General features: G+C 33.8%; 1 protein-coding gene across 4 annotated transcripts in view; it reads right to left on the reverse strand.

The window, feature by feature from the left end:
* Positions 1 to 27,571, reverse strand: part of FMN1 (formin 1) — a 178,999-nt gene that overhangs the window by 19,261 nt on the left and 132,167 nt on the right. For all 4 annotated transcript variants that reach the window (XM_086748668.1, XM_086748667.1, XM_086748670.1 and 1 more), the window contains one exon: positions 16,021 to 16,113. In XM_086748668.1, the coding sequence (XP_086604794.1) occupies positions 16,021 to 16,113 (93 nt within the window). The remainder of the gene's footprint in view (positions 1 to 16,020; positions 16,114 to 27,571) is intronic.

Raw genomic sequence — 27,571 nt, forward strand, 5'->3', positions numbered from 1 at the left:
AAAATGAATTTTGTAATTGCAGACATTTATACTTTTCATTCTAATTACTGAACAGGCTTTCTCAACAACCTTACAAGTTTTCAGAAAATTATGAAGTTTCAGAAACTGAAGTGTGTATCATGTTCTAGGAAGATATATGTTAAAGAAAAAATTACCTATTCTTCTACATTATTACATTAAGTTACTTTTAATATAACTCTATCTTTTGAGAAATAGTATTAAAGTTAGTTCTATACAAAAGAATTCTTATTACTTATAATTGGCTTCATATATAAGCACAGCAAACAGGAGAGAATACATACACTGTAAAACATTTCCTATTTTATTTTGCTATTATCGTATTGTATTCCATTTCAAATTCGAAAAATACATACTTAATACAACTGCAAATTATTTCACGTGGCTGCAGTCCACCATTCTCCTGCAGGAGATTTTTTGTCTTACAAAAATTTTATATTTCAAAAATAAGAAAAAAACTTAAGTGTTCTATGTGCAGTTTCCTAGTAACTAATTTTTCTAATATGTATTACTTGATTAACTTTCTTTAGCTAGTTACTAACTTCTAACTGGTAGATTTTACAAATTCATGGAATTCAACAGCCTGCCTGGAAATTACAGTTAACTTTTTCATTATACATCTAATACAGTTTTCTATTCCAGTATATCAGAATGAAAAAAAATCCCCCAAACAAACAATCCCACACCCATCAAGAGGTCTTTCTTCTATGGTATCAGTTAAGCAAGAAGGTCTGGGAGCAATAGAATCGGTGAAACTTGGTCTGCCGTGGATCTGTATTTGAGGGTTAGTTCCCAGATGGATTCATTAATGTCTAATTAAGGGTTGAATTAATGATACAGCCTTTCTCTCCCTGGAAGGCTAATAGGGTCACTCTTGTCTAGTTAGCCACGTATTTTTATTGAGATTTTAGGAGCTTAATATCTTAGGATCTCTAACTCTGTCATATTTGGTTAAAATTGGCCAATGCATTAAAAATTATTGGCAGGAGAACAATCAGCGAGCAGTGTGATCACGTAAGCCTTGTTTCCTTTACCTCTTCTCTAAATTAGAACATGTCACATTTTTAACATAAGATTTGGCTATGCATTTTTTTTAGATGGTTTAAATACTGGTATAGACATCGTAAGTCCTTTCAAAACAATCTTCAGAACACTTGCTGCCATGAGGTCTTAATCATGCTTCCCTGAAACAGTCCTTACAAGTTTATTTTCCTTTGCGGTGGTACAAAAATTGTTTTTAACTAAGAAACCCAAATCCAATGATGAAAATGTACAAATGTTTCTATTGTACAAAGAGTCTCTGTGCAGTCTTGAAAAGCTGCTTAACATATAAGTTTCCTCATCAGTAATCAGGAATACTAGTTACCAACCTGTATCTTAGGTACCGGGCAAGGACTAATTAATTAATATTTACCATACATAAATTGTTAAACATTATAAAAGATTCAGTATTTGAAATGTTACTAAACCATAACAAATTGTAGACATCTGTACACACACAGGGGCACACAACACCAACAGAACACACTCAAGCAACGCATTCAAGAAAGTGTTTATTATCATAGGTAATAAAAAAGCTAGGAAATTATGTTTTCTTTTAAAAGTGATAATGCTGTCTATAAATGTGCCAGAAAAAGTGTTGAAGGTCATTTTACCAGAACATGAGAACTAACTACAAAGAAAAAAAAAATTATATTTGTTTTCATAAAGTCCTCTATTTCTTAAAATGTATGTTCCTTAGTATCACGCTTGTATTGTAGTCTATAAGAATAGATTTTAAAATTAAAGCTATTTTTTTTCAGTTAGCTTCTACATAAAAAGGTAATTGTTTCATTAAAATTAGGACTAACATTACTTTTATCTTCCTGTGTTCTGGAGTTACTAACCACAAAGCAAGAATTAGCATTACATTTTTCAATTTATTCCAATTAAATTATTTGAAACTGCATTCTGTTAAAATGCAATCAAGCCATTAATCTTTGATTCTCCCACAGTTGTGGTTCCAGAAAATAAATATTTTAGAAGTCTATTAGTACTTAAACACTATAGAAGTAGACTTTAATTCTAATTTCTTTTTAATAAACTCTTATAGTGTTGTGGTCTAATCCCGAAATTAATCTCTGAGATGGCTGAGTTACTAAACAGTTTATGGAACTGAAAAAATAGTTCTAATCCTTTCAAACAGAACAAGGTTAAATCCAATCTGTTCTGCCTTTGAGAAAACTAACTATCCAGATTATCTGTAACTGTAATCTTCTGTTGTAAGAAGTAAAAACTTTAAGGATCAGCACATTTTTATACCAAGGACAGTATTTTTAAATAGTTGAATGATCATTAAAACCAGTAAGAAGCAGGAGCTCTTCTCAAAAACATAAGAAGGATATATTAAAACAAGTTAATTTGATGGTGTACCAACAGCTAATCTGGTGGGTAAAGAATGAATACTTATAGAAAGATAATTAAACTAAGTTCAGAAAAGCTTGTGAAATTTGTGGCCTGAAAACCTCTAGGAAAGAAAAGCCACAGCATTACCTCCTCCTGTGGAATGATAACAATGATTTATGAAGCTAAAGTGATTTCTGCTGATTGAGCTCAGTCAAGATTGGTTTCACATGATCAGCTAAAGTACAGCAATACGTGATGTGTAGTGGCCCCACATGTTTGAACACACTAGGACATGCTCTTCTAGGTAATCCAAAGGATGGAGGTGGGGGGTTAAAAGCCGCTGCTTTGTTTTCCATACATTTTCCCCTCATTAGGATACACTCCTCTTGCAAAGTAAGCCACTTCTGGTGGTCGGGAGCAAAGTCTCATTGTAAATGCACAGCAGGATAGTGGCAAAGCTGAGATTAATTCTCCATAGATTTATATAGACCTTTCTCACTGTTGATTGCTTGTACTGTTTCAAAGGTGCGCATGTTGCCTTTTTTTATTGCTGGTTACTGACTTTATTCCAGCATATGGTGGTTGGCGCCATGACACAAAGTGAACATTTTATACTAGAATTAAAGTGGATATTTGACAGTTTCTGTCAGAAAGTTCAGAGCAAAGAATTTGTGAGACAAGATTTATTGCATATTTTATATGGGACACATCTGTTTCTTTGCTACGTTTTTGTTTAAATAAAAAAAAGCAATGAAGGTTCTTTAAGAAACAAAGACTGTCAATAAAAAGCATGAACAGAAAACCTACATTACTGAGAATGAATTTAATCATTCTGACCTTCTAAAAATGTGCTGCTTGGAAGTATGACAGTCACCTTCCCCTTTTTGTTCAGCCGTATAGACAGGATGATGGAAGAGAATTTCAAGCCCAAACTGATTCTCAAATACACAGCTACTCATATTTAAGGGTAAATCAAATAGAAAATAAAATAAAATAAAATATAAGTATTGATATCAGATATTCGCATTAAAAAGTAAGGTGAAATATTAAGATAGATTTTGCATATTATTATTTTTTTTAGCATCCATAACTGCATTTTAGTGACGTGAAACGTGCCAAATGAACACTCCTTGTTTTGAAAATTTCTTATAAAACTACAGATCAGGTACACAAGCTATACAACAAACTTCTCGACATTTATCTATCAGCATCACTGAACTTCAATATATTTTGGCCTCTAAAGTTCAGTGTTTTAGTCTTCATCACAACTGAATCAAAACTGAATTTGGAGAACACCTAGCAGGATCCTGTTTAAGCAAAAAAAATAGTATGCCATACATGAGAGAGAAAAATTCTTTCAATAAAATTCTGAATTTTTAACCAACAAACTTCCCGGCTATAAAGATTCATATTTAGTATGTAACCCTAAGATTCAGCTTGAGAAATATGAAATTTAAATAGATAGAATTAAACAAGACGGCACAAGTACAAAATAAAGAAACGATTTTGCTCAAAAATCACGTATGTCTTTATGAAAAAGCATGTGTGTCTTATTTAACTTCCACTTAAAGAACACATCAATAGAAAAAACTCTGTTGGACTACTTATATTCTACACAAATGGTTATGACAGATTGTTAAAAATGTGACAATCATAATATAGGCTCAATTATCTCCCAAGCAAAAATGTAGTAATTTACAAAATCACAAATATTTGTCAAATAATTTCATACCACGAATGTATTTAATTCTTGTTTTTAACTCAAAGTTCCTCTACAACTTAGATTTATGCAAGAAAATTTATCTAGCTACTAGTTTGAAAGGCGTGTAATTTGAAACAAAATGTAAAAAAGAGGCAAACTTGGATCTGCAGTGTTTCTCCTTCTTGCCTCAAATAAAATACAGGATACGAACTTTTAAAAGTCTTTTATTAAGATTCTTTTAATCAATGCTTTTACAAGAAACACCAAACTGCATTCAAGTACGAGACACATTTTTTCTGAGATTTTCTTTGTGATAAAAACAAAGAAGAATATATTTTTAAAAAGGATCTCTGAACTTCTAAATAAAAAATCCACTATTCTCCTTATGGGAAAAGAATGATGGGAAAAGTAAAGCACTTGTGACACATTAGTCAGGCTACTTAATTCCTAGAAAGCACTCAGGCACTACCATAATGAGAGAAATGAGAGCGTATATAAAAATCTCATGCTAGCTTAATTTAAGACTGGGAAAATAATAATAATTATTATTGCATCTACCTGATCTATCTTGTGTTTTTTACAGCTTGCTTAATTTCTGTTGAATTCTATGCTGGAAGTATCCAGATATTTTTTCCCCCATAGTGGATGTCCATGTTCATCTTCATGTAAAAGGAAAGAAGAGAATATTAGTGTTACATAAGAGGACCAGGGAACGTGAGTGGAGCAGCTAAGCCCATGAGCACAGACTTTGTGCTCTGCCCTTTATTATTACCTTATTCTTTATCAGGTACCTCCTATCTCTTGGAAATTACTTTTACTCACTAATAATAGTAGGCTCATGCAAAAGGCAGACAGAAGAATAGAAATACATAATAATGATAATTTAATTGAAATCTTAAAAAATTGAGGCAATTCCAACTCACATCTTAATAGAAGAGTTCATTGTAGTCAGAGTTGCAGTTTTATTTGACTACTATTTTGATTCAATCTTCTCTGTTAAAATCCACAAAAAACATTTCTGAGAATGATAATTAACACAAACCATACCAATATCATTTGTATCTAAATTCACTCTGCTGTAATAATCCAGTCATAATGAGCTTAACTCCTCTTTGTTTTTTTTTTCTCCATTAGAGTAAGAAAGTCTTGAATTGACTTAAAAAAATCATATGCAGAGTAAAAAGCAGTAATATACTTTTGAATTTGATGCATCTCCATCTATAATGGCAGAATATTCTTTACATCAAATATTTAATAGGACAACTTATTTTTTTTTATTTTGAAAAGAAATTTTAAATCTTGACACAATTTACTTTGTTCACATCAAAACCAAACCAGTATCAAATTATATTAAAACAAAAAATGACTAGCCTTTAAAAGGTAAGAAAGTCAAAGCTCCCCTACTATTATTTCAAACAGAAATGTAGAGTCAGCTCTCCTAATTAACCAGCGGATTATCTATCCTAGGAACTGCCCAACTACATATAAGGAAAGAATCCCTGATGTGGAAAGTTTAAATAATCTTAACCATAACTATGCCTTATCCAACTCCCATTCAGCTCTAAGTCAATGCTGGGTCAGCCCCTTTTTACAAAACTCAAGGTAAGGAAACACATTATAAACATTTACTGATAAACTGTACTGATAACTCTATAGACAATCAAACCAAATTCCTTTTTTTTTTTAGAGTAGTTTTTCCTTTTAGCATTATGTTCTTTAACATTTAAAAAATTTTCTGCTTAGCCACAGAAGCTACACTGTTGTGTCCAGTCAGGTGTCCCTGCCTATCCTAGGGCACTAGGACCCTCTCTTATACCACATTAAGTTCCAGAGATGGCAACACTTTGTGGATGGAGTTTTCAGATTGTAAGGCATTCTCAAGATGAAAGACTTCATACACATGCTTCACACAACTAGTTATATCCTAAAATATGCTATACAGTTGCAGATAAGAAGTCCTGGAAGAAATATTTTTTAGACACTTTCAAAATAGCGGAGTTGGGACAAACTTTAGATAGCTGAAAAATTCTGATGCTAAAAAGGCAGAATTGATTTACATGCCATGAAAGAAGTATTGTTCCAATCAATTGCATACATACATCTCTTAAGAGAAATAAAACTACTGATTTCCCCACCTCTGTCACGGTGTTCACAAAGCAGCACTGGCTCTTTGCAGAACAAAGGTACATTTTAAAATACCCTGCCCTGGTATCTGAAGTATTTAGGCACAAAGATATCACAGACATTGTTGCAGGAGAGGTTGAATGATGACCTGAAATCAGACTTTTTCTTACATTTAAAAGCCTGTCTTTTATCACAGCTGTTCTCTCAAAACACTGTATTATCCATATGTTCTTACTCTGTCGTTCTCCAATTTTGAGAGCTTAGTAGCAACCTGGTCTTTCAACTACCTTCAGGTTTCTGAGAATTGCCCTATGAACATTGTGATTGCTGGTTTTGTTCTCAAAACAAATGGCTCTGCTACATTCTGTTCAACAAGTCTGAGTGTCAAATTTATTTATCTTTTTTTCTTGGAAAGACGATTCCTTCTGACGTCTATTTCCTGTCTGCCCTACAGATTTTACCTGTTACCATTGCTTAAAAAAGGAAAACAGTTTACACCATAACAAACCTAATCCAGAGAGCTCCAATTTCTTGCTGAAATTTTCAGCATGTATTGTTTTTATTAGTCTTCCTCAAAAGCATTAAACCAGGATATTCATGTGTTTGCACAGGTACAAAACATAACTGAGAAAAACAATCAACATAGCAAACTTACGAAAGTCTCCAGAGAAGTTGTACATAAATGCACGCCAGATTAAGCATGTTATTGTCATAACTGGTTTATATTATGGCAGCAGTGAAGGGTATTTCCAAGCTTAATCCAAAGACTATGATGTGAAACTAGACAGTACAGGGGACAAACATAAGGGGAGAGTGATCAATGTGATAGTAGGTATTGAAGTATTTTGAGAGCAAGCATGTTTGGGCCTTTCATTATTTATTAAGTGCATTAATCTATTCTATCCAATCCTTTCCAATTGACTGTGCTCTCCCCTTGCAGTAATAGCTTCCATATCTGAAAGCACTTGCTCATAGGATATATAATCTAAAGTAATTAATCAGCGAGCATCCTGATTTCCTGCCAAGGAAAGCTTTGACAGGGATTTAAAATTATTAGTTCATTGACTTTGAATATGAGCACAAATAGGGTAAGACAAGGATGTAACTAGCAGAGCAAATCCAGATAAAGTGCACGCTAGTGGCATTAACTGCAGTACAGAAAATAACAACACAAGAAGATAAGTAGATAAATAGGAAATAATGCGGGAAATTCACAAGAATACAGTAAAGAAGAAGAAAGCAGCTGGACTAAAAGAATAGGCTAATAGGATACAAGTGAAAAACCAACATATATAACCTACGGTTCTGTTTACCTACAATCCTGATACAGGCACTGGAAGAAATCCAGTGGAATTGAAGAGAAAATAAGGGCTTCAATGAGAATTTAAAGAGAATGTTACACTCCAGACAGCTGATAGTGGTTCTGCTACAGGTATCAGTAATTCTAGGTATAGATTTTAAAACTATCATATACATTTTTTTAAAAATTAAACCAAGGTTATCAAACTCACATTCATTACATCACTCAGTTGCTATTAATAGGAAATTCTTCTCTACCATGAAATGTCAGTGACTCTGCAGCAGTCATGGTAATTCAGTGTAACAGTCAAATTGAAAGGAAGCTAGAAGAAACTGTTGTCTCTAAGAGATTCTTTCCTTGTCTTCTAAAAGAGGATGACATTGCATTTTTAATTACAAGTCCTTCTAAATTACATTCATATTACACATTCTAAGGGAGTGTAACCCTCCAAATTTTATACTAGATCATGATATACTGGAACTGATTATAGCAATGTGATGTATATCTGTCTCAAAAATAATCAATTGAAAGCTTCCTAAAAAGTAATTGTTTTAATTAACACCAATTTTCAGGACTTTGATGCTGATAATTCTTCTGGTAGTGTAGGAGGAAACATTCATTTCAGAGCAAATTCTTGTTCTTTCAATCAGCTCACTGTCAATATTGCATTAGTTAGAGGCATATGGATGCAATCACATTCCAGGACACCTTATTTGGTGTCTTATGGACTGAGGCTATTGTCTAACTATACAATCTCACAGCAATAAGGTTCTGTGCTTTGCAGACTCATGCCAATTTATGTAAATCACTCTTTCATCTGTTTAAATACAACGATCTTTGAGTGATGAAAACAGTTATGACTGTCACAAACAGTTTGAAAGATTAAAGTAATTCTGCTGCTGGCATATAAAACAGCGTTCCACATCTAAACACAAACTTTGCGTGGTCTGTAATGTCATTGCTGGGAAGGATAAAAAGTTTTAAGCAAACATTATCACTGCAAGGAAGTATGACATATTTTTCATGTTTGACACTGGACATAAATATCCTCCCACACTGTTTAATGTGAGAATTGCATATGTGTGGCAGAGATAATAAAACATCTCAGTGAAAACAAATGAAGGGGAAAAAAAGAGTTATGATAAGTAGAACAGAAAATAAGGCTTTGAAGTTAAAAGTCTTCATATTTGTACAGCTTATTCACAAAAAGAAGAATCACTATTTGATATGGAGACTGGATAGTCAGAGAATCTGCAAGAGAGTCTGATGTCTGGTAGACCTGGTTATCTTTACAGAGAGATGGTTTTTTGGTTGACGGAAGAAGCTTCATTATTGCAGGTAACAGAAAATCAGGGCAACTCTAAAATCCTTGTAAGTGCTATTGCCCTTCTGCTGTTGTCTACACACTGTATTTTCAATGCTCTTGAAAATTATTCTTGATTTTTTTTTGCTTCACTTATTCAGGATTAAAATGTTCAAGAGCTTGACAAATCGAACAGAACACAAGTACCATAATCCGATACCTGGACTGAGGTAGAAGAGTACAACACTAGTGGAAAGACAAGAATGTGACTTAGTTTCATATGTAGTTTTAGAATATTTTCCTTTCTTTCTGTTAATACTCTTCTTGGGGAGAAAAAGCTGTATTTTTATTGCAGAGAAGCAAGAATTTAAAATATTTCTCAGGGATTTCTGAGATCTTGGAAAGTCTTGACAGGAAAGCCCTACCAAACCGCTATGAATGACTTAAAACAAAATCTCTCTATCTGTTTTAAAAACAATAATATAATGTTGCCAGACTGTTAAAAGAAATAAGTGCCAATGTAAATTTCTTCCTAATCTTTATATTAAAATTTATACAGGTGTGTCCTGTTGACAGTAAGAGAGAAATAAGAAATATTATTGTATTGTGAAAATGGTACTGATAGTAGTGTCTGGGAGTATTCTTGACTTCTGATTCACTACTGCCAAATGACATTAGCATCCTGCTTTATACTTCATCAACTGCTTTCATTGAAAAGTAGTAGAGTTTTGAGTGGAAAGACTTTTTTTTTTGCTGTAATATAAGAAACTATACTATCATCCTCCTACACTCATAATATGTATAGAGCTGTAAACTAAGAAAGGAAGGTTGCTTTCCCTGGGTTAATACAACAGGTGCTACTAGATGAAGAAAATACATCACCATATATGAGCATCTATAGCATAAGAACAACATTTAAGATGGCATGTTTACACAGCCAGGAACAAGTGGGAAATAATCAGCAAGAAACTGAAAGTTTGCCAGCTGAAATATTCTACAATATAGCTAAAGAAAAGGTAGTGGTGTAAATTTCTTATATGAAAGCTATTATAAGATGGTATTTTATGTATTGTTGAGGAAGAAAATGGAAACAAGTAAAATTGGTTGAAAAGAAATTTAAGATGCTAACAAGTAATGTGATAATAAAAATTTTTGAGTAGAGATACTAGGAATGAAAACAATAATAAAAATATCTTCCTGGATGCTAGCTTGAAATCAAGATCTAAATGATTTAGACTTTCAATTATTTGGTTAAAAGAAGTCAAATATACTTCAACAAGGTTTTGCTTAGACCTCTGTGATCCAAAAATCAGTGATTCCAAATCAAGAATCAGTATTTAATCTTCTTACTGCTGAACAAATTTGTAAGAAAACACAGAATCACAGTATCCAATGAGAATTTGTTATTTAAACAGAAGAAATTTATTTTTCTGGAGGTAAAGTTATGAAGGTGGAACTGAGAGAGAGGCATGAAGGCACAGAGAAATGCATGAAGAAGGAATTAACAATTCTTTAGGTAATTACAGTAACCTAGATCAAACAATTCATGTGAAATTAATTCACACATTTGAAAAGGCCAGGAGGTAGCTCTGTGCCTTTTTAGGCAGCCAGGTATGTTATGGAATCACACAAGTCCCCCAGTTTATCCTCCCTGTTCTCACGGCGGAGAGCGTTGCAGCTTTGATCGGAGTTTCTGGCCCGTACACTTGGATGCTGTTTTTTCATGAAATTGCTTAATTGCTTGGTATAATCCCCCCAAGAATAATATAAAACAGAAAGTAGTTAACACACAAGCGAAGGGGACTAGCCTTAACAGAATTTATTTCTTATTTTCTTTCCCCATGGACTACCTCAGCAATCCTCTATGATACATTCCAACAGGCAAATGCGGAAATGTGGATCAAAGCTCCTGTTCTGCACCAGAAACACACTAAAAAGCGCAATAGACTGGATGCAAGCCCAGGAAGCTACTGCAGTCTGGCTAAAATTATTAAGAAGAACTCATTCTGCAGTAAAAATCAGATCTACTGACATTTTCCATGTGGCTGCTAACCTTTTCTGAAAAATGCACTACCTCCTGATGTAATGCTGTAGTGAGGAGCTTGGTCTATGATTCTGTTTTTCTATTGCACAGTCCCGTGACTGGACAGTGTTGATCTTTTATGTAGTATAAGACACACAGCAGTTGTAGCGAAACAATGAAATTAACCAATGTTTCCTAAGTGCTAGGCTAGAATTCTAAACACAGTACAATTTCTCTTACTATGGGATTAATCTCAACAGATCTACTCTATCTGACAAACCCCTCCCTCTCCATCTTGCTTGTTACCTTAGACACTTCAGTGTACCACGTGCCTTTCCCAAATCGCTTGGCTTTCCACTATTAATGATTTTCAGAAACCGCCCTGTCTTGACATCAGACTACTTGCTTCCCAGACTCTGCTGTAAAATAAATGAATTCCTTTAATAGCAAAGTCTTCATCATCAAGACGCTTTATTCTTAGACAAATGAGGAGACACAGCTATGCTCTTCCTATGCTAACTGCTATGAAGCATAAAGATGTTTTGATTTGCACATTCCAGTATATAAGGGAGGAAATCGAGCCCAGATTAAAGTTTTTACATACTTTCTGACCTGGAACCAATGAAGGGGAATTTGGGACCAGATTTTGCAGGATCCTGCATGAATCTGTGTTATGCATTTCCACATTTATTAAAATGGTCAAACAATATGAAATATGCAAGCGGCAAAATAAGAAATAAATTTTATTACGGCTAGTCACTTACTCCTGTATGTCATTTACTTTCTGGTTTATATTATTCTTGAGAGAATGCACAAGGAGAATAAAAAATGTTGTGAAAAACTAACACCAATGGCTCCTGGCCAGCATCCCTTCTAGTGAGCTTCACAGCTGCAGTAAACAAACTCTCTTCTCCTTTCCAAAATAGAGTATTTTGCATCTTTCTCATATTCATCTAATTCTAATTTTTCTTTGTGTGAGACAGCTTTATATTAAAAGAGGAGTTTTCTTCTAATCAATTCTAAGCATAAATTTCATCAATTAAGGAGCATTCAAAACCAAACATTAATTTCATAATTTCAAAGTTCTTTTTACATATCATGACAATTTAAATGGAAAAGATCATGAACATATTTTGGAAAAAAACCCCACAGTAATTTCACTGGAATTACAGTAAGTGTATATTAATATATAGTCATTCTTAGGTCTCCAAATCATAGTAAACCTAATATAATTTGCTGCATCTTATATAATTAAATCTATTAAAGATTATTTCCACTTTGAGAATAATCTAAGTCCTTCCTTTTCAAAAAGCATAGGCATATCAAATACAGCTAATGAAGTATTCACACAGTTTACACATGCTGTCTTTCATGTGAGAATCACAAAGTACTTCACAAAGCTTATCCTTCACTACAAAAAATAGCAAGAATCATTATTCAACATTCTGTGTACCAGAAAAGTGAAGTGCGCTCTGAAAAAGAGATTAACCAACTATTCTAGCATCACATGTCAAGCAGCTAAAACTGGGAATGGAACCTAAAGCTTCTGGCACCTATTTCCCTGTTGAAGGCACTAGGCTACACTACATCCAGTTATACAAAACAGCTCTGACATCAGCAGAAGTACAGTTTATCCCCTCTAGCATTTTAGAATGTCAGTCTCCATAACACTCTCAGTGTTTTTTGGTACAACACTGCAAGTATTAGATTTAATTGCTATTAATTGTAATTAGGAAATGTAAACAGTTCAGTTTAAGCAAATCAATATGGTTTTTTTTCTTACAGTATTTCCAACTTAGCATTGACTATAAATGATGGCAAATTGTGCGTGTGAGAAAAACCTGAATATCTATGAGTTCCAGGCCTATTTTCAAGCCAGAAGTTTCAGAAAAGCATCTGAGCTTTGGATACTTGCTGTGAGCTGGCAGAAAGATAACAGACATTTTTTTCTTACATTTGCTTAAACCAGCCACAACTCTTATTTAAACAAACAAAACTGAAAGCAGATGCTTAACGGATGCTCAGTATTATCATTTAACTCCTAATTTCAGAGAAGCAGCTGAGTTTCCAGGCACTTATCTAAACTGAACCTCTGAGCTTGACATTTGTCCAATGCCTATTCTAGTACCATAAATCAAGAAGGGTTTCTGTGCTATTTTTACTTGTCTTCAGTGCAGAATTTTATAGGATTTCCACTCTAATGTCACAGAGAGTACCACCCACCAATTATAAAGATTCAAATCAATCAGGTGACTGAAGGAGAAACAGGATCAATAATTGCAGGATCTGACAACCTACTGACAACTCATCTTAGAAAAAGGTAGATGAAAACAGAAATGTCAAAAATGAGAAGTTAATTTAGACAAAATTAAACACGTACGATTAGATATCATAAAACATAAACTATAAAGCAAAAGGAGAACGAGAACATAAGAAAAAAGTGAACAATTAAGTAATCTCTGTGGTTTTGCTCTTTTTAGGATATAAAAAACCTGAAACACTAAAAAGTGTCCAATAAATTTAATAATTTATATAAAGAACTCATTGTCCCAGGACACTGTGCAGGACCGTATCCTCTCTTTTTAAAAATATATACATATTATTCACAAATAAAAGGATAAAATTTTCTGTTACACTGACAAAGATAAATATATCTCAATTTCCCCATCGATAGGCATAAACAGGGCAAATGTTTGGAGGAATATTTTTCTCTGTTTGAAATAATCATGCACAATTAAATTGTGATTTTCTCTAAAGTAGAACTAATTTTCTTCCAAGATCAGTTGGGCATTTGCATCATATTCCACTCATCAGAAAGTAGCGTAGCTCAGCTTTGCAGGAGAAACCAGTACTGTGTTGCCTTTATTTCTGGGGGCTGTGGTGACATGCATTTGCTATTCCTTCTGCTGTTTTTTCTAGGTGGAGTTAACTTTCTTCATAGCAAGTCATGTGGTGCTGTGTATTGGATTTGTGACCAAAGCAGTATTGATAACACACTCATGTTTTAGCTATTGCTGAACACTGCTTGCACAGCATCAAGGCCTTATCTATTTCTAATCCTGATCCCCAGAAAGTAGGCTGGGAGTACAGAAGAAGTTGAGAGAGGCCACAGCTAGGACAGCTGGCTGAATCAACCAAAGAGATAACCCATACCACATGACATCATGCTCAGCAACAAATCTGGGGAAAGGAGGAAGGAGAGTTCAGAGTTACACTGCTTGTCTTCCCAAATAGTGATTACGTGTGATGAAGTTCTGCTTCCCTGGAAATGGCTGATCACCTGCTTACTGATGGGAAGTAGTGAATGAATTCATTATTTTGCTCTGCTTGTGCATGCAGTTTTTGCTTTCCCTATTAAATTATCTTTATCTCAATCCCTGAGCTTTCTCTTGCTTACCCTTCCGACTCTCCTTCTCACTCTGCTAAGGGGGAGCGAGCGAGCCGCTGTGTGGTGCTCAGCTGCCTACTGGACTAACCATAACAGCCCTCAAGCAATCCAGAGTGTAATAAGAATTACAGAATCCGTGATATGATTGTGGAAGACATCATTTGGTTAGGGTCTTGGCAAGACCTGGGCAAAACTGAATTATGGTCCAGATCTATACCTGAGTCTATAATTTTGATTGTTGTGCTCTGATGCATTTCTGGTCAGTACTGAGGAAAGAATAGACTGTTCATTTCTGACCTGCTCTAGCAGGGTAATTCATACAGTACGATGAATCAATTAATCTAGACAAGATAAAATTACACTGATCTGCTACAATACTTTGGCAAGCAAGATCAAGAAACATGCTGGAGATCATAATGGTTCTGCAGAAGTATATATGGTACTACCTCAATCATGATGTTATCGTTAAGTTGTAAGTGACAATTTCCAATTAAATAAGTTGGAAAGACAATACAACTGTCCTGCAGTGACATAAAGACTTTCATTATAATCCTTTTGTTTTCTAAGTTATGTGGCAAAAAATTTGCAGCTTTAAAATTGTTCAAATACACTTGTAACTAAAAGATAAAATATACCAAATAAATACATCCATTGAGCTCTGTGGCCTGGGAGAAGGGTGAAGAAGAATATTAGTTTGCTTATCAGTACAATTGAACAGGGACTGCTACTTTTAAAACATCCTGTTTTCACTTATCAAAGTATTTTATAAGAAAGTCCCATGAAATAAAGTTATTAAAAAGACATTAGGACAATCTTGAGAAAAAAAGAATTAAGCTAATTCATAAATTATTACAATAATCTGAATAATCACTAATAATAAGTAAACATTCTGCCTGGATTAGTAGATTCAGATAGTTCACTTGACTTCTCAAACAGCAAATTGTTAAACTGTTCATGCTTTCTGTGAGACACACTAGCCCTTTGGTAATATTTAATTCTTAACAATTCTTAATATAGTCATCAGAAACGGAGCACTTACTCTGTTTATCCAAATACTATCTACTCCTACAACCTGGGGGAGTGTGTGTGTCTGTGTGTGTTTGGGGTGAATCTATTCCCTTATCTATTTTGCACATCTGCAGAGACAATGGTGCTGGCAGAAGCAGGTGACTGTGAATAAACAGTCTGGGAAACAGGAGAAAGCACGCATGTCCTTTTCAACAACAGCAACCCACATCCACGTTGTCTTGAAGTGATGATCAAGCTGTACCTTGGATCTCACCCCTGTTGTCTCCAGACTGCACCCTGGTAAATCACTTCCTTACACCTATTTCTGTCTCACACAAGACAAAATCTTTAAATCTGAATTAGCCAGTTCATAAGCCCATGCTATTGATAACAGATGTCATTACTTCATGTATGTATGTGGACTTCTTTTAGAAGGGTATATGTCATTCTAGTCTTTTATAAGCTTGATGCTATATATTCCCTGTGACAAATTTCGTCTATGATGAGTATCTTTTTCATTTTGCCTACAAATATTGATAAAGAACTAAGTAGAAAATAATCAATAGGAAATGGGTGAGATCAAGGGAACAATTATCTTTGATAAGTGATGTCCAAGATCTGCATAACTGTTACTCTTAACATATATTAGACACACTAGGAACATAATCAGATAGTAGGAATTTTCAGAGGCAACAGGTATTTAATGTAGCTTACATTATGTATAACTATTTGCCAATGTATATATATATATATATTTAAATGTAGTTACCTTTCTGGAAGAATTCCTCTAATTTCTCCTTGAAGGGCTGGAGATGCTCTTCAGAAGATTCTCTGCAAACTAACTTCATCTGCTTCTCAGAGGCTATAAAAAGAAGTTGAGACACATTTATGGCAGAATTAGTCTACCAGAAGTAGATGTCAACACTGTAGAAGCCTACATCTAAATTAATCACTGAGCCTTACTTTAGAGGAAACGAAAATAAATAATCAGTAAGGAATCCAGCACTTACATTAAAATAAAAATTTCTAATACTAGTCTTAGCATACCAATAGAAAATTCTATACATGTGTAAAGAGTGGAATTTGTCTTTAGTAACGACTTTGTCCTAAAACTCCAGCTGTGTGCTGAGACTAACACAGCCTGCCTCACACACAAATTCTAGATGGTATTTCAAGCTCTAAACTTTGATTCTGTGGTGAGTGGAGGATGCCTCGTATCTGGACTGATTTTAATGAATCAGTGCCAGGCATCCTATACTTTACCATTTTTTCCTAATACAGATGAACGAATTCAGCTTTATTTCAGTATTCAAATTCCAAGACACGATATTAAAGAGTAGAAGTCTGTAAGAAAGTTAACTTACATCTAACTGCAATTTGTTTACTATTTAATCCATGTGCTATTTTAAGACCTGATGCCATGCCAATTTCTGAAAACACCAGGTTATTTGCCAATGAATTTTAACATTCCTGGAACTTCTAGTAAACATTGTAGATTTCTGCATTCCACCTCATAATGAAATGAGACTGTTAAAATAAAAATGCAGTTATCCTCCAATTAGGAACTGAATTTATGAACTAGTATAAGATTTTTTTTACAGCCCTTAATTCCCAAGAAGCTAAATTTAGATAGAAATTTATTTTGGAGTTAAACCCAAGAATTACAGTTTGGCTGCATCAAACATATTCATGCTATATTGCTACGACCATTTTATAAGTCAACCTGTTGCAGCAAAAATGAATACAAAACTGTGGAAACAGAAGTTGAGAATTTGTAACTAAAATGTCATGTTAATGTAAATTTGCAATGCAGTGAAAAAAGTCAATGGAAGGTTGAAAACAGATGCATACATTTTATTGTACCACTAGCTGTGTGCCACTAGGACTTACTAGAAAAGACATAATTTCAATTAATTGAGATAAAAAATACATTTGGATAGTTGTTTTTACAGAAAAATGCTGAAAAGATATCTGTTCCCACCTAAGTGTATGTTTTAATTTAGCATCTCTCCACAGCTCACGCAGGTTGTGGATGATGACATTACTGGGGAGCTCAAGAGCTTATGTAAAATGGCCTGGGCTACAGTTCAAGTTTATCTTTAATCTCTAGTCTTGCAACCTGTAGTGTAAGACAGACCTTTGAAACTGTTTAGAGTAAAGTTAATGGATATTTGTTTGTATGCCATATAGAAGACAAAATGGAGCATTAATTTAAACATAACAGATTGGGAAAGAAAGTCTTTTATTAGCTGCTCAGTTATGTGCCTTTAATAAATTATATCAAGAAAAACAAATCAGAAATCAGGGAAGTTTATACGACTTTTAAGGATTATTTTCTTATCATATATGCCTCTTACCATTAAAAATTTGAACTTTCTGTGACTTATACACTAAATGACATTTACGTATACTTAACACTTATGTTTGTAGAATTAGAAGATTTCTACAGCTATTCAAGCAAATTGTAACACTTTACTTTGGAAGAAGCAGCACACATTAGAATTGTACAGAGGAAAAGGTAGCAAAATAACTGAGACTAAGTTTCTGACTGAAGTTTGAACAAAGCAGCAGATACAGGTTTGTGTTTTTTATGTTTAAAAGATCTACAGAAAATTATATAAGACAGTATTTAGAAATTGGTTTAGACAAACATAATATGACAAAAATGTAAAAGTATAAGTACACATATGTTCAGGCATTTGGTTCACATTGACTACAGAATGAACATGATTATTACAGACATGCAAGATTGCAATGATTGCAAATCAATAATTATTTTATAATAATCTTCTATAATAAATTTGTATAAATCTATATGGAAGTAGATTTCTATGAATATGTATTATAATAAGAAGCTTGTAGATACAGTAGTATCTAAACATACTCTAGAAAGGTATTTTCCCAAGCATGTGTTGTTGCTAATACACTGCCTGAAGTACTGAAAGCTTTGCAGATGCTTCCTACAAGCTTTAGTAACACAAGATTTAGAAAGGTTACTCAGATAAGTCCCATGTAAATATTTGAATGACCAAGAGTAAGATGAACTGTTTCTAAATTAAAAAGAAAGCACATATGAAACCTCTTCAATATTTTTTTTTTTTTTTAATAAAGATGACTAACGTTATCCTTAATCAGATGACAAAAGCTACAGGAAAATATGAACAAGGAGAAGCACCAGAGTACAGAGAAAAAGCTGATTTGGGTAGTGAATTCTTAAGAAGAATCCTAACATCTTTAACAAGATCAACATTTGTCATGAGAGGAGAGAAAGAGTAAGAAGAAAGGCACAGAAGAGGAGAGCAAATGAGACAGAATAAGTGAATCTGGGTGCAGATTAAAACTCTAGAAGTTTGAGATGAGATGAAATGGGCTAAGATACCAGTTTGCATTGCTTAAGTCATCTTGAAACAATGAAACTGAAAGAGACAAAGAAGTCAAGTAAATGCTGGCAGACTCTGAAGAATTTACATTATTGGAAAGCCTTAAAAAGAGACCTTTGGATGATTCTCTCATGATATTTATCTAGATGATATCCATCTAAAACTAAAATCTATCCATTTACTTCATGAAGCTCTTTCAGATAACTGGCAAAATAGTCTGAAGGGCTCTGAGAAAGTTTTAGCTTTGAGCTAAAGGAATCAAGGACAAGGGTGAGGAAGTGAAAATCTGTTAATCACAAATGCAATGTATTTGCCTTATATTGCTTAATCCTCCTTTAATTGACTTTGAATTGAGGTTATAGTTCTCTCAATAACCTATACTTTTGGTCTACAAACAAACAAAAAAGTACCTGGGCAACTGAAGGTTAAGTAATTCTGTTTGAAGTCAACTGCCCTGGAATATTTCAATAAAACTTGAATTTATTTACTTGCTAATATTAAAAACAAGGTGTATCAGATAGGTATGGAGTCACTGCCTGAAGGCTGTCATGAACATCAGCTGAAATTGCAGTCTCAAAAATTCTGTATTCCTGCTGAAACCTCTCCAGTCGCAGTCTTCCCTTCAATAATGAAATGTCCTATGCAGAATAATGATTCCTTGTCCAATATCTATAAGAAAATGGTGGCTAAGACCACCAACCAGATGTATATTTTAGGCTGAAGATGTCTGAAACATCATCAAATTTGCCTGGGGACAGATATGGCAAAGAACAGTGGATGTGTTCAAAGGAATCACAAATTAGATACAAATAAAGACACACGTGGAAGAGGAAAAATATTTTCATGGCAGGGCTAAATCAAACATTTTGATTAAAACCGCAGTTGTAGTTCTACATATTAAAGCCAGCTGGTCTTTATCAATTTAGATTTTTAATATTGGTGAAAGGCTACCATACAACTCTACGACCTTCCTGAGTCCTACACAACATAATATAAAGATTTCTGGTTACTAACATTCATTGACTGTTACAAAAGTTCTTTTGTTTGTTTACTCAAAAATATACTTGAAGTTAATTGCTTAAAAAAAATTATCAAATCATGCCAAAAATTATATTAAAAAAATTAAACTGAAAAGTCCTATTCCACCAGTTGCTCTGATTTTCTTTGCTAAAAATGCTATCGCATCTGTGAGGGAACATTTCATTAATTTTTCATATTTTGTTCTCATATTCACGACAACAGAAACCCTTTCCATTTTCAAAGAAAATGATTTTAGCAAGGTTTTTTATTAGAATGACTCTGAGGCAAAGGAATTCCTTCTTTGAAATAGATTCTGAAAAGCTGCTTTCTGAAGAAATTTCTTTCTGAAATTCTGAGGAATCTGACCGCTAGCACACCACACGGACACTTCTCTCGTTATCTCATTCCAAAATAAACATTTGAGAAAATAAACAACCTGTTTCAGCATTGCTTAAGTCAAACAGATGCAAATTCTCCATTGCTGTAATAAACTTTTGGTTCATTTTCTTGGTATGCACTGTATGTTAGTGAAATTAAATGTAATACGCTACTTCGAAAATTGTTTATTTCTAAATGAGCTATTGCAAAAAAAGAAAATACAAGTGTGCAATAGTATTTGAAAGTCCTTACAAATTGTTGGATGTACATCATGCTTCACCCACAGCAAATCTTGGCCACAGAAATGGAAACCATTAGCAAAACATTAAAACAAAGCTGGAAACTGCTGATTATCAGTTTGCCACTGTCTTCAGATTTAATGCAGTATTTGGCTCAAAAAGTTCTTCAAAAATCCCCAATATAAGTGAAAATATTTACAAAATAGAATGTCTCTCACTTAATGCCTATTGGGCAATACTCTTTTAAAACTCCACAGACACTTGTAAATCTGTCAAAAGAATAACTGCACATAAACAAACTTTCACGTAAAGAGCATTTCAGTGTCAATCAGACAGGATTTGGAATTTTTAAGCACCATTTTTAAAGTAAATGCAAAACCAGAAATAGTTTAATGTTGATAACAGTAAATTACTAACCATTTACTCACCAGAACCCACCAGTAGCATTTACAGGAATCATCCTGACAGTGAAACCAAGTATCAACACCATGAATTCCTATAAACCTGTCACTGACACTATCCCCCATGAGTTACGCCACTGTGCAAGCTGCTAAACCCCCTCCCTCCTCTTGTCTATTCACAGCCTGGCAGGTTATGCTGCCAAGCTTGCTATTTTATTTTCTTGCTATAATGCAGGCTTAGCTTTGACGGAAGTGTTAGTATTTGAAAATTCTGGTTTAGAATCTTACCTTTTCTGTTTCAAATAGGATTTGAAATCATACTGCGAATGAATTCAATGTAGCACTAAATAATCCCAAATTTCTGTATGAGAGGGTCCATGATTTTTTACAGTGCAGAAGCCTGTTACAATACTTGTGCCTACATACCCAAATAAGAACCTAATTAACTTCAGATAAGATGCACAAATTTAAATTATTCAGCAAGTGCTATGATTTTTGTTTAGTTTGTTTGCTTTTGCTTTATTACATTTTCTTACTTGCAAACAACTTTCCAAGTTAAACAAAAAGTGAGAGGTGATGCACGTTTCCCCATTGGACCCTGTTGCTGGATTTGGTTATGCTCTCTTGTTATTACACACAACTTAGATACATATTTACTGCAGGAATGCACATAAGAATGTCAGCTTTATTACAATCCATTATATTTGTGCCATCTACAGGTCTTGTGCTTATTTATAACCTTACAAGTAAATGCTCCTTTTCAGACAGAATTTTAAATAAATGTGGAGAAGAAGGGAAGAGATTTATCTTGATTCCTTCTGAGTATGGTATAAGAATTTTGACAACTGCAAGCAGTTATGCTGCTACTGACCCAGAAAAGTTTCAGAGACAGTATTTTATTTGCATTTTTGGACACACGGTGATAATTAGCACACATCTCAATGACAGCAAGACACAAATCCAGAGCTGGGCTGACTGATACAGAAGCCTTTAAATTAAAGAGAGAGGGAAACGCCATGAAGCAGGGTGTGAGGTTTCCTGAGAAAACCATAGAAGAGGACCTAATTGTGGTGGTATTGTATTCTCAAGCTTTGTTTTTGTTGTCTGAAATAAAAGTCAACAATTTAATGCAAAGAAGTGCTAGCACACATAAAACTAAATACACCATTCTAAACTATTAATCACTTATATAGCTACTCTTCTGTGAATTTATTTTCAGCTAATTTAGAAGAAGAAATGTGCTTCTATGCACAATTATTTTCTTCACTCATTAATAATTCATTTTTCTTAAAAAGCCATTTAAGAGGCTAGAAGCTAGTAAGTAAAACTTTAAACAGTGTGATGTTTCTCTGTTTGAAATAAATTTTCCTCGTGACGCACAGAAACATGTATCTGTTTAGATGCTCAAGCTCTCATGTATAAATGAGATAGAAAAACATTTTAGCGATAAGTCCTAAGCTGTGGAAAGTTAAATAATTGACTCAGTGGCATACAAAATACCCTGTAAAGTTCACCTGTTCTAATGGGGATTTAATGGAAGCTGAGAATCAGACATCTTGAGAATTCTCACAAGTTTGATTGAATATTCTGGCTTTGTCTTTCAGATTTAAGATTTGTGAGGGTTCTTTTGTTTGTTTCTTAAGTTTAACAACATTTTGAACTTTTATAGTATGTGATGGCATGCAGAGGAACTTTCAGGCCTACATTAGTTTCAACTAATCTAAAAGAAAATTTTTTTTTGCTCCTTATTTTGTCAAAGGGTACCAACATTTTATATAAATAATTAAAAAACATTTCTGTTAAGATTGTTTCCTAAGAATACATTTAACAAAATGAACAAAGATTGCTAGTAAAACTAAATATTTTTCACACCATAGCAACATATCTGAGACTCTAGTTAATGTATTCTCTCTGAAATGGTAGTTTACATTCAGTGCACCCTTCATCAGCAGAGAGGCATACTGCAAGGGACTGAACAGCACATATAAATGAATATAATGACTAAGCCCTCATAATTTTCCAGTCAAGTCTTTGTAAGATTTCTTAAGTGATTCCAGCACACATTAGTAGAAAGTTTTGTTTCAGCTTCAACATCCAAACATACGGACCTCCACACATCATTAAGATCTGTCAGGAGCATAGAAATGCGCACTAGCAGAACCCGCTGAGAAATCGGAACATTTCCCTTCTGTCTGAACAGTACAAAAAATGAATATTTTGAAATTGAAGAGTCTTATCTGACCAATTTAGAGGAACATAAAATTTTTAAGAAGGAATAATAATATTTGTAATCAGATGAGCTACGATTTTCACAGTGCCAGGAAAAAAAAAGACCTTTCAAACACAGAAATACATTATTACTTAGTGTACTGAACAAGGGATCAGATAGAAGAGAACTGCTGGGCAATGGCTGAAACAGCGTGTTTGAGCTGAAATGGTAGAGGCAGGAGAAGCAAGCTCCTGTTTCCCTCTGTACTGCTGGATCTCTGATTTTCTGTGCAAGACACATCATAAAGTTCCACCTAATTAATTCTTCTACCAAGTTTATGGCTTTGGTTCAGCTAGAGCATCCTGCTTAGATTTAAAATCATGTTAATTCATAAACTGCCTACAATATTAGCAGCAATACTTCTCAAAGTGCTAATCAGCGTCACTACTACTAATCTATATCCCACTGTCTGAATTAACGTACTTTCAATCTTTGATCATTGGCAGTAAATACATAAGTGACTGCCACAACTCTAGCAGAAATTTGCCTTTTCTTTCCGTGCATACTTCCTCAAAAAGGAGAAGCTGATGAGATCCATAAATATGAAGTCACTGTTCCTCCCAACGCTAGTATTACACACTCTTCAAACGACATCATTCATTATCCATCATACACATTGATAGGAACAACATTCCTCCTGTTCCCAGATGTACAGTACGTAGTTATGTACCTAATGCTCAACACACACACGCACACATATCTATGTATTTATTTATATAAAAGGGCACATAGGAAAGTGCACAGAAAAATCATAACTGTGGTATTTCCAAGATTCATTTTATAATCTTAACATTTGCAAACGATTTTTAACAAGAAATTTCCGAGTATTCTTTGGCAAAGAAAAAAATATAAAAGAAAAAATTAACAGCATGCCATTGTTTAACCAAAAGAAAGATTTCTTCCTCGCCTTTGTGCACACATACAGACATCTGCTGCCAGGGAATAAACTCTTCTAAAATATCATTGCTTTGCTCCTCTATTATATTTCTGAATCTTATTAGAACCATTCTGTACTACTCTCTATTATCACAAACTAGAAAATCGAATGGAAATTTTAAGAAATGATCCACTTAGGAAAATTTCCACTTAATCTATTCACATATGAACATCACCAATGGAACACCGTCAAAATGTTAGTTTTATTGTAGAATAGAATCCAGTGCACATATACAAAATGTGTTTTTTAATGCCTGTGTTGTAACTTCACCAAATCAAAACAGACTGAAATATATCTCATCCTGCTAGGCAAAAGACTATTCAAAAAGAGGTCAGAAAACTCTGAGAAAGAAGAGTGTCATTTTGTCAGCTCTTGAAAACAAAATAACTGTTCCTGTACGAAGCTGTCTTTTGCTCTTTTCCTTACACCATTCTGCATTGCCTCAAAATTCATCAAGTAAATGTGGGATAGTGCAAAAATATAGTGATAGTCACCAGGCACAAACCAACGTGCTCCATTTATGCAAATGTCTAAAGAAATAACACATGCACCTATTTGGCTCCCCCCCTTCCACCACCCAGTTCAGATTTCTATTTGCCTGCACTTCTAAAATTTTAAGTTGAATTTTTAAATTTAAAACTGTTATTAACATGAAGAAAATTAAAGTGACTAGTTCCTGGAAAGTATCATATAACTTCTCTGCTCCAGCTGGGAAATTTTTTTTAGAATATGTATGTGACTCAGACGTCTAAATCTCACTTTTAAATTGACTTAAAACATTTCATTTAAATTAGATTAAGGCTTCAATTGGTTAAAAATATTTTAGAAAAAGGCCTGTTACAATTTTGTGAATACTGTCCTTCTGTCCTAAACAATCATGTTTTACTGAGAAATATCTATTGATGCAACAAATTATTTAGAAAGTTAACACTCAAACTGATATAATATTTAGCATTTTCATTATGTGACCCAGTAACCTTACTGTCTATAAAGTAAATCAAACAATAGACAAAACCTCTCAACATTGTAATTGTTTCCCTATTGATAATTACTGTATCATGATTATACTAAAACTCTATTCCATAAAACAGTCTTTATCTAAGTCCATATTATGCATGAACTAAACAAAGTTCCATCTGAATAAATACTAACACATTAAATTAATTCCTCCAACTCTGCTTAGATAGGAATAAAAAAAAAAATTGAAAATGTCTCAATTTATTTAGTGAAAACCTCAATTAATCTCTAGGAAAAAAAATGGTTTACAGTTAATTAGTGGACATTTTGTTGCAAAAACCTTTAACTCAGTTTGATGACTCTGATGGGAAAATATACATTTAAAAATTTTGAATTAACTTATTGTAAATAATAAGCTTTTCTGCTTTTGTATATTTTCCTGTTTCCTACTTCCTTATAATCTTTGATAAAAACAGATGTTGTTCAGAATTTTAAATCAGGAAAATCAGAGAGTTTTGTTCTTAAATGAGCATGAACTGATTATTTTTTTCTTTTTGCAGCTTCCTCCTTGTCTCTATTTATACTGACAGTGGCTGCAAGAATTGAGAATGAGTGACCGTTTTCAATTTCCACCCATTTCTCATTTCTAAATTATTTTCCACTTTTGTCTTAATTTTTTAAGACTTATCCACTTTGCAATATCATGTGATACAGAGCTCCCTGAAAAGGTACTGAATGAGAGCAATGTAGATGCAACAGTGTAGTCTGGTCTAGTCAGCCTCGCTGAGAGACAGGGTTCATTAGCTATGATGCTGGTATCAGTACAGCAACACCATGCTGGTCACATCCAGTGCACTGGATCTGTTTCTATGAAAAAGAATATATATATACACACACACACACATATTCATATCTGAAAAAGAATATATATATTGGTATGCTGCCATTTGAGAACGAAGATAAAATGAAACACTTGAAGAAGAAGCAGAGGAAGTCAGGTATGCTCAGCCTGCCGAAGAGAAAGCTGACTAGTTTTTCACTTCAACTATCTAACAAATAGTGATAGAGAAGATGGAGCCAGACTTCTCTCAGAAACGCACGTCTAAAAGAAAAGGAGCAATAGTCATAAGTTGCAGCAGGGGAAATTCTCACAAGGGATAAGGAAAAATATTCAAGACAGTGTGATTCAGCGCTGGAACAGGTGCCCAGAGAGGTGCTGGAATTTCCATCCTTAGTTTCAAAACTGAGCTGGCCAAAGCCCTGTACAACCTGATCTAAATATGAAGTTAGTCCCACTCAAAGGCTTCGGACCACAAGACCTCCAGAGATACCTTCCAAACAACCAACCTCCATTTCTCTGTGATTTGAATGTGTAATGCTTCTGCATGAAAAACAATGTGAAAACAGCCAATGCAACATTGTCATTTTTCATCTTTTTGTGCATAGTTTTACTTCTTCCCTTTTAATTTTTTTAATGAAGATTACACAATTTTACAAGATGAGGTTGCCATAAGCAGAAGTTTTGATAAAGTTCCACTACTTAAATGTGGGAAAGTTGGGGGTAGCATACTTATGCAAGACACAAATCTGTCCACAATCAGGTTAAGAGGCTGGCCCCCGATTTGAAACCATGGAGTACTAAAATCCAACTGATTATTATAGGTATCTGATCCAGGGAGTCTTGTTTCTATTTTAGATTATTTCCTTTCAGTCATGTATGCATGTGTGTAAACACCTACATATATACTCATAACTCATGCAGTTAAGTTAGTAAAAATTTAAAACATACATACAGTACTGAAAAAAATATTAGTATGAAAATGGCAACTAATAGCTCTACTGGTGGCCATGAAAAAAGATGAAAGCAAAAAGGTATGTGGATTTTCAATGGGATCAGAATGTTACAATCTCATAGCAAATTTAATTAATTATGAGAAATAAAGTTGTGACTCTTGAAAGTATTCAGAGTGGACCTACCTTCATTTTGATTTTTAACCATTCAATAAATATCTTTGATCTTTCAGTTGTTAAGGTCAAGAATACTAAAAAGTTACAATGAACATTAAAGCAAATTATACAAGGAATCTAATACTGCTTTCTTTTGACTAATGTAGTAGTATTTTAAAATTTTGCAAACTGTACTGCAAAGAAGAGCAATGAGTATGACAGATGGAAACAATCTACAGTGCAACTAATTTTGAACAATTAAGATTTACAACTTTGGAGAGAGATGAATAAAAGGTTCATGATACAAGTCTATCATACTTTGGTAAAGTGACTTTCTTTCTAAAAATCTTCTTATGATTACACATTTCAAACATTCCATGCTTATTCTAGAAGAATACCAATCAACTGGCATTGTCCAGACTAGAAGGGAAATCACGTTTGGCCACAGAGAAAGGAAAAAGTGGAAATCATTGCCCGAGACAAGGAGTAAGATATCTTACTATCTTAAAATATTGATACAAAGCAAAAACTTTTTTTCCATAAATACAAAGATTAACTGGAAAGCTAATACCTGTTAAATGAATAAACGTATCCGCTTATGCTACTATGTAATATTTGAAAACCTCAGAAATACACTGACTATACAGATCTGGAGTGAAAAACTGACTTTACAGAAAACATTTCTTTTTACTGTGACTTTAAAGTGGAAACAGATTTCACTTTAAAATGTTCATCTGACTATTTAATACTGCATTCTTTTGCACTTCTTTCTCCTTAAAAGCCTATATTAAA

Source organism: Chlamydotis macqueenii, chromosome 5 (genome assembly GCF_036417535.1).
Source record: "Chlamydotis macqueenii isolate bChlMac1 chromosome 5, bChlMac1.mat, whole genome shotgun sequence".
Classification (NCBI taxonomy): Eukaryota; Metazoa; Chordata; class Aves; order Otidiformes; family Otididae; genus Chlamydotis; species Chlamydotis macqueenii.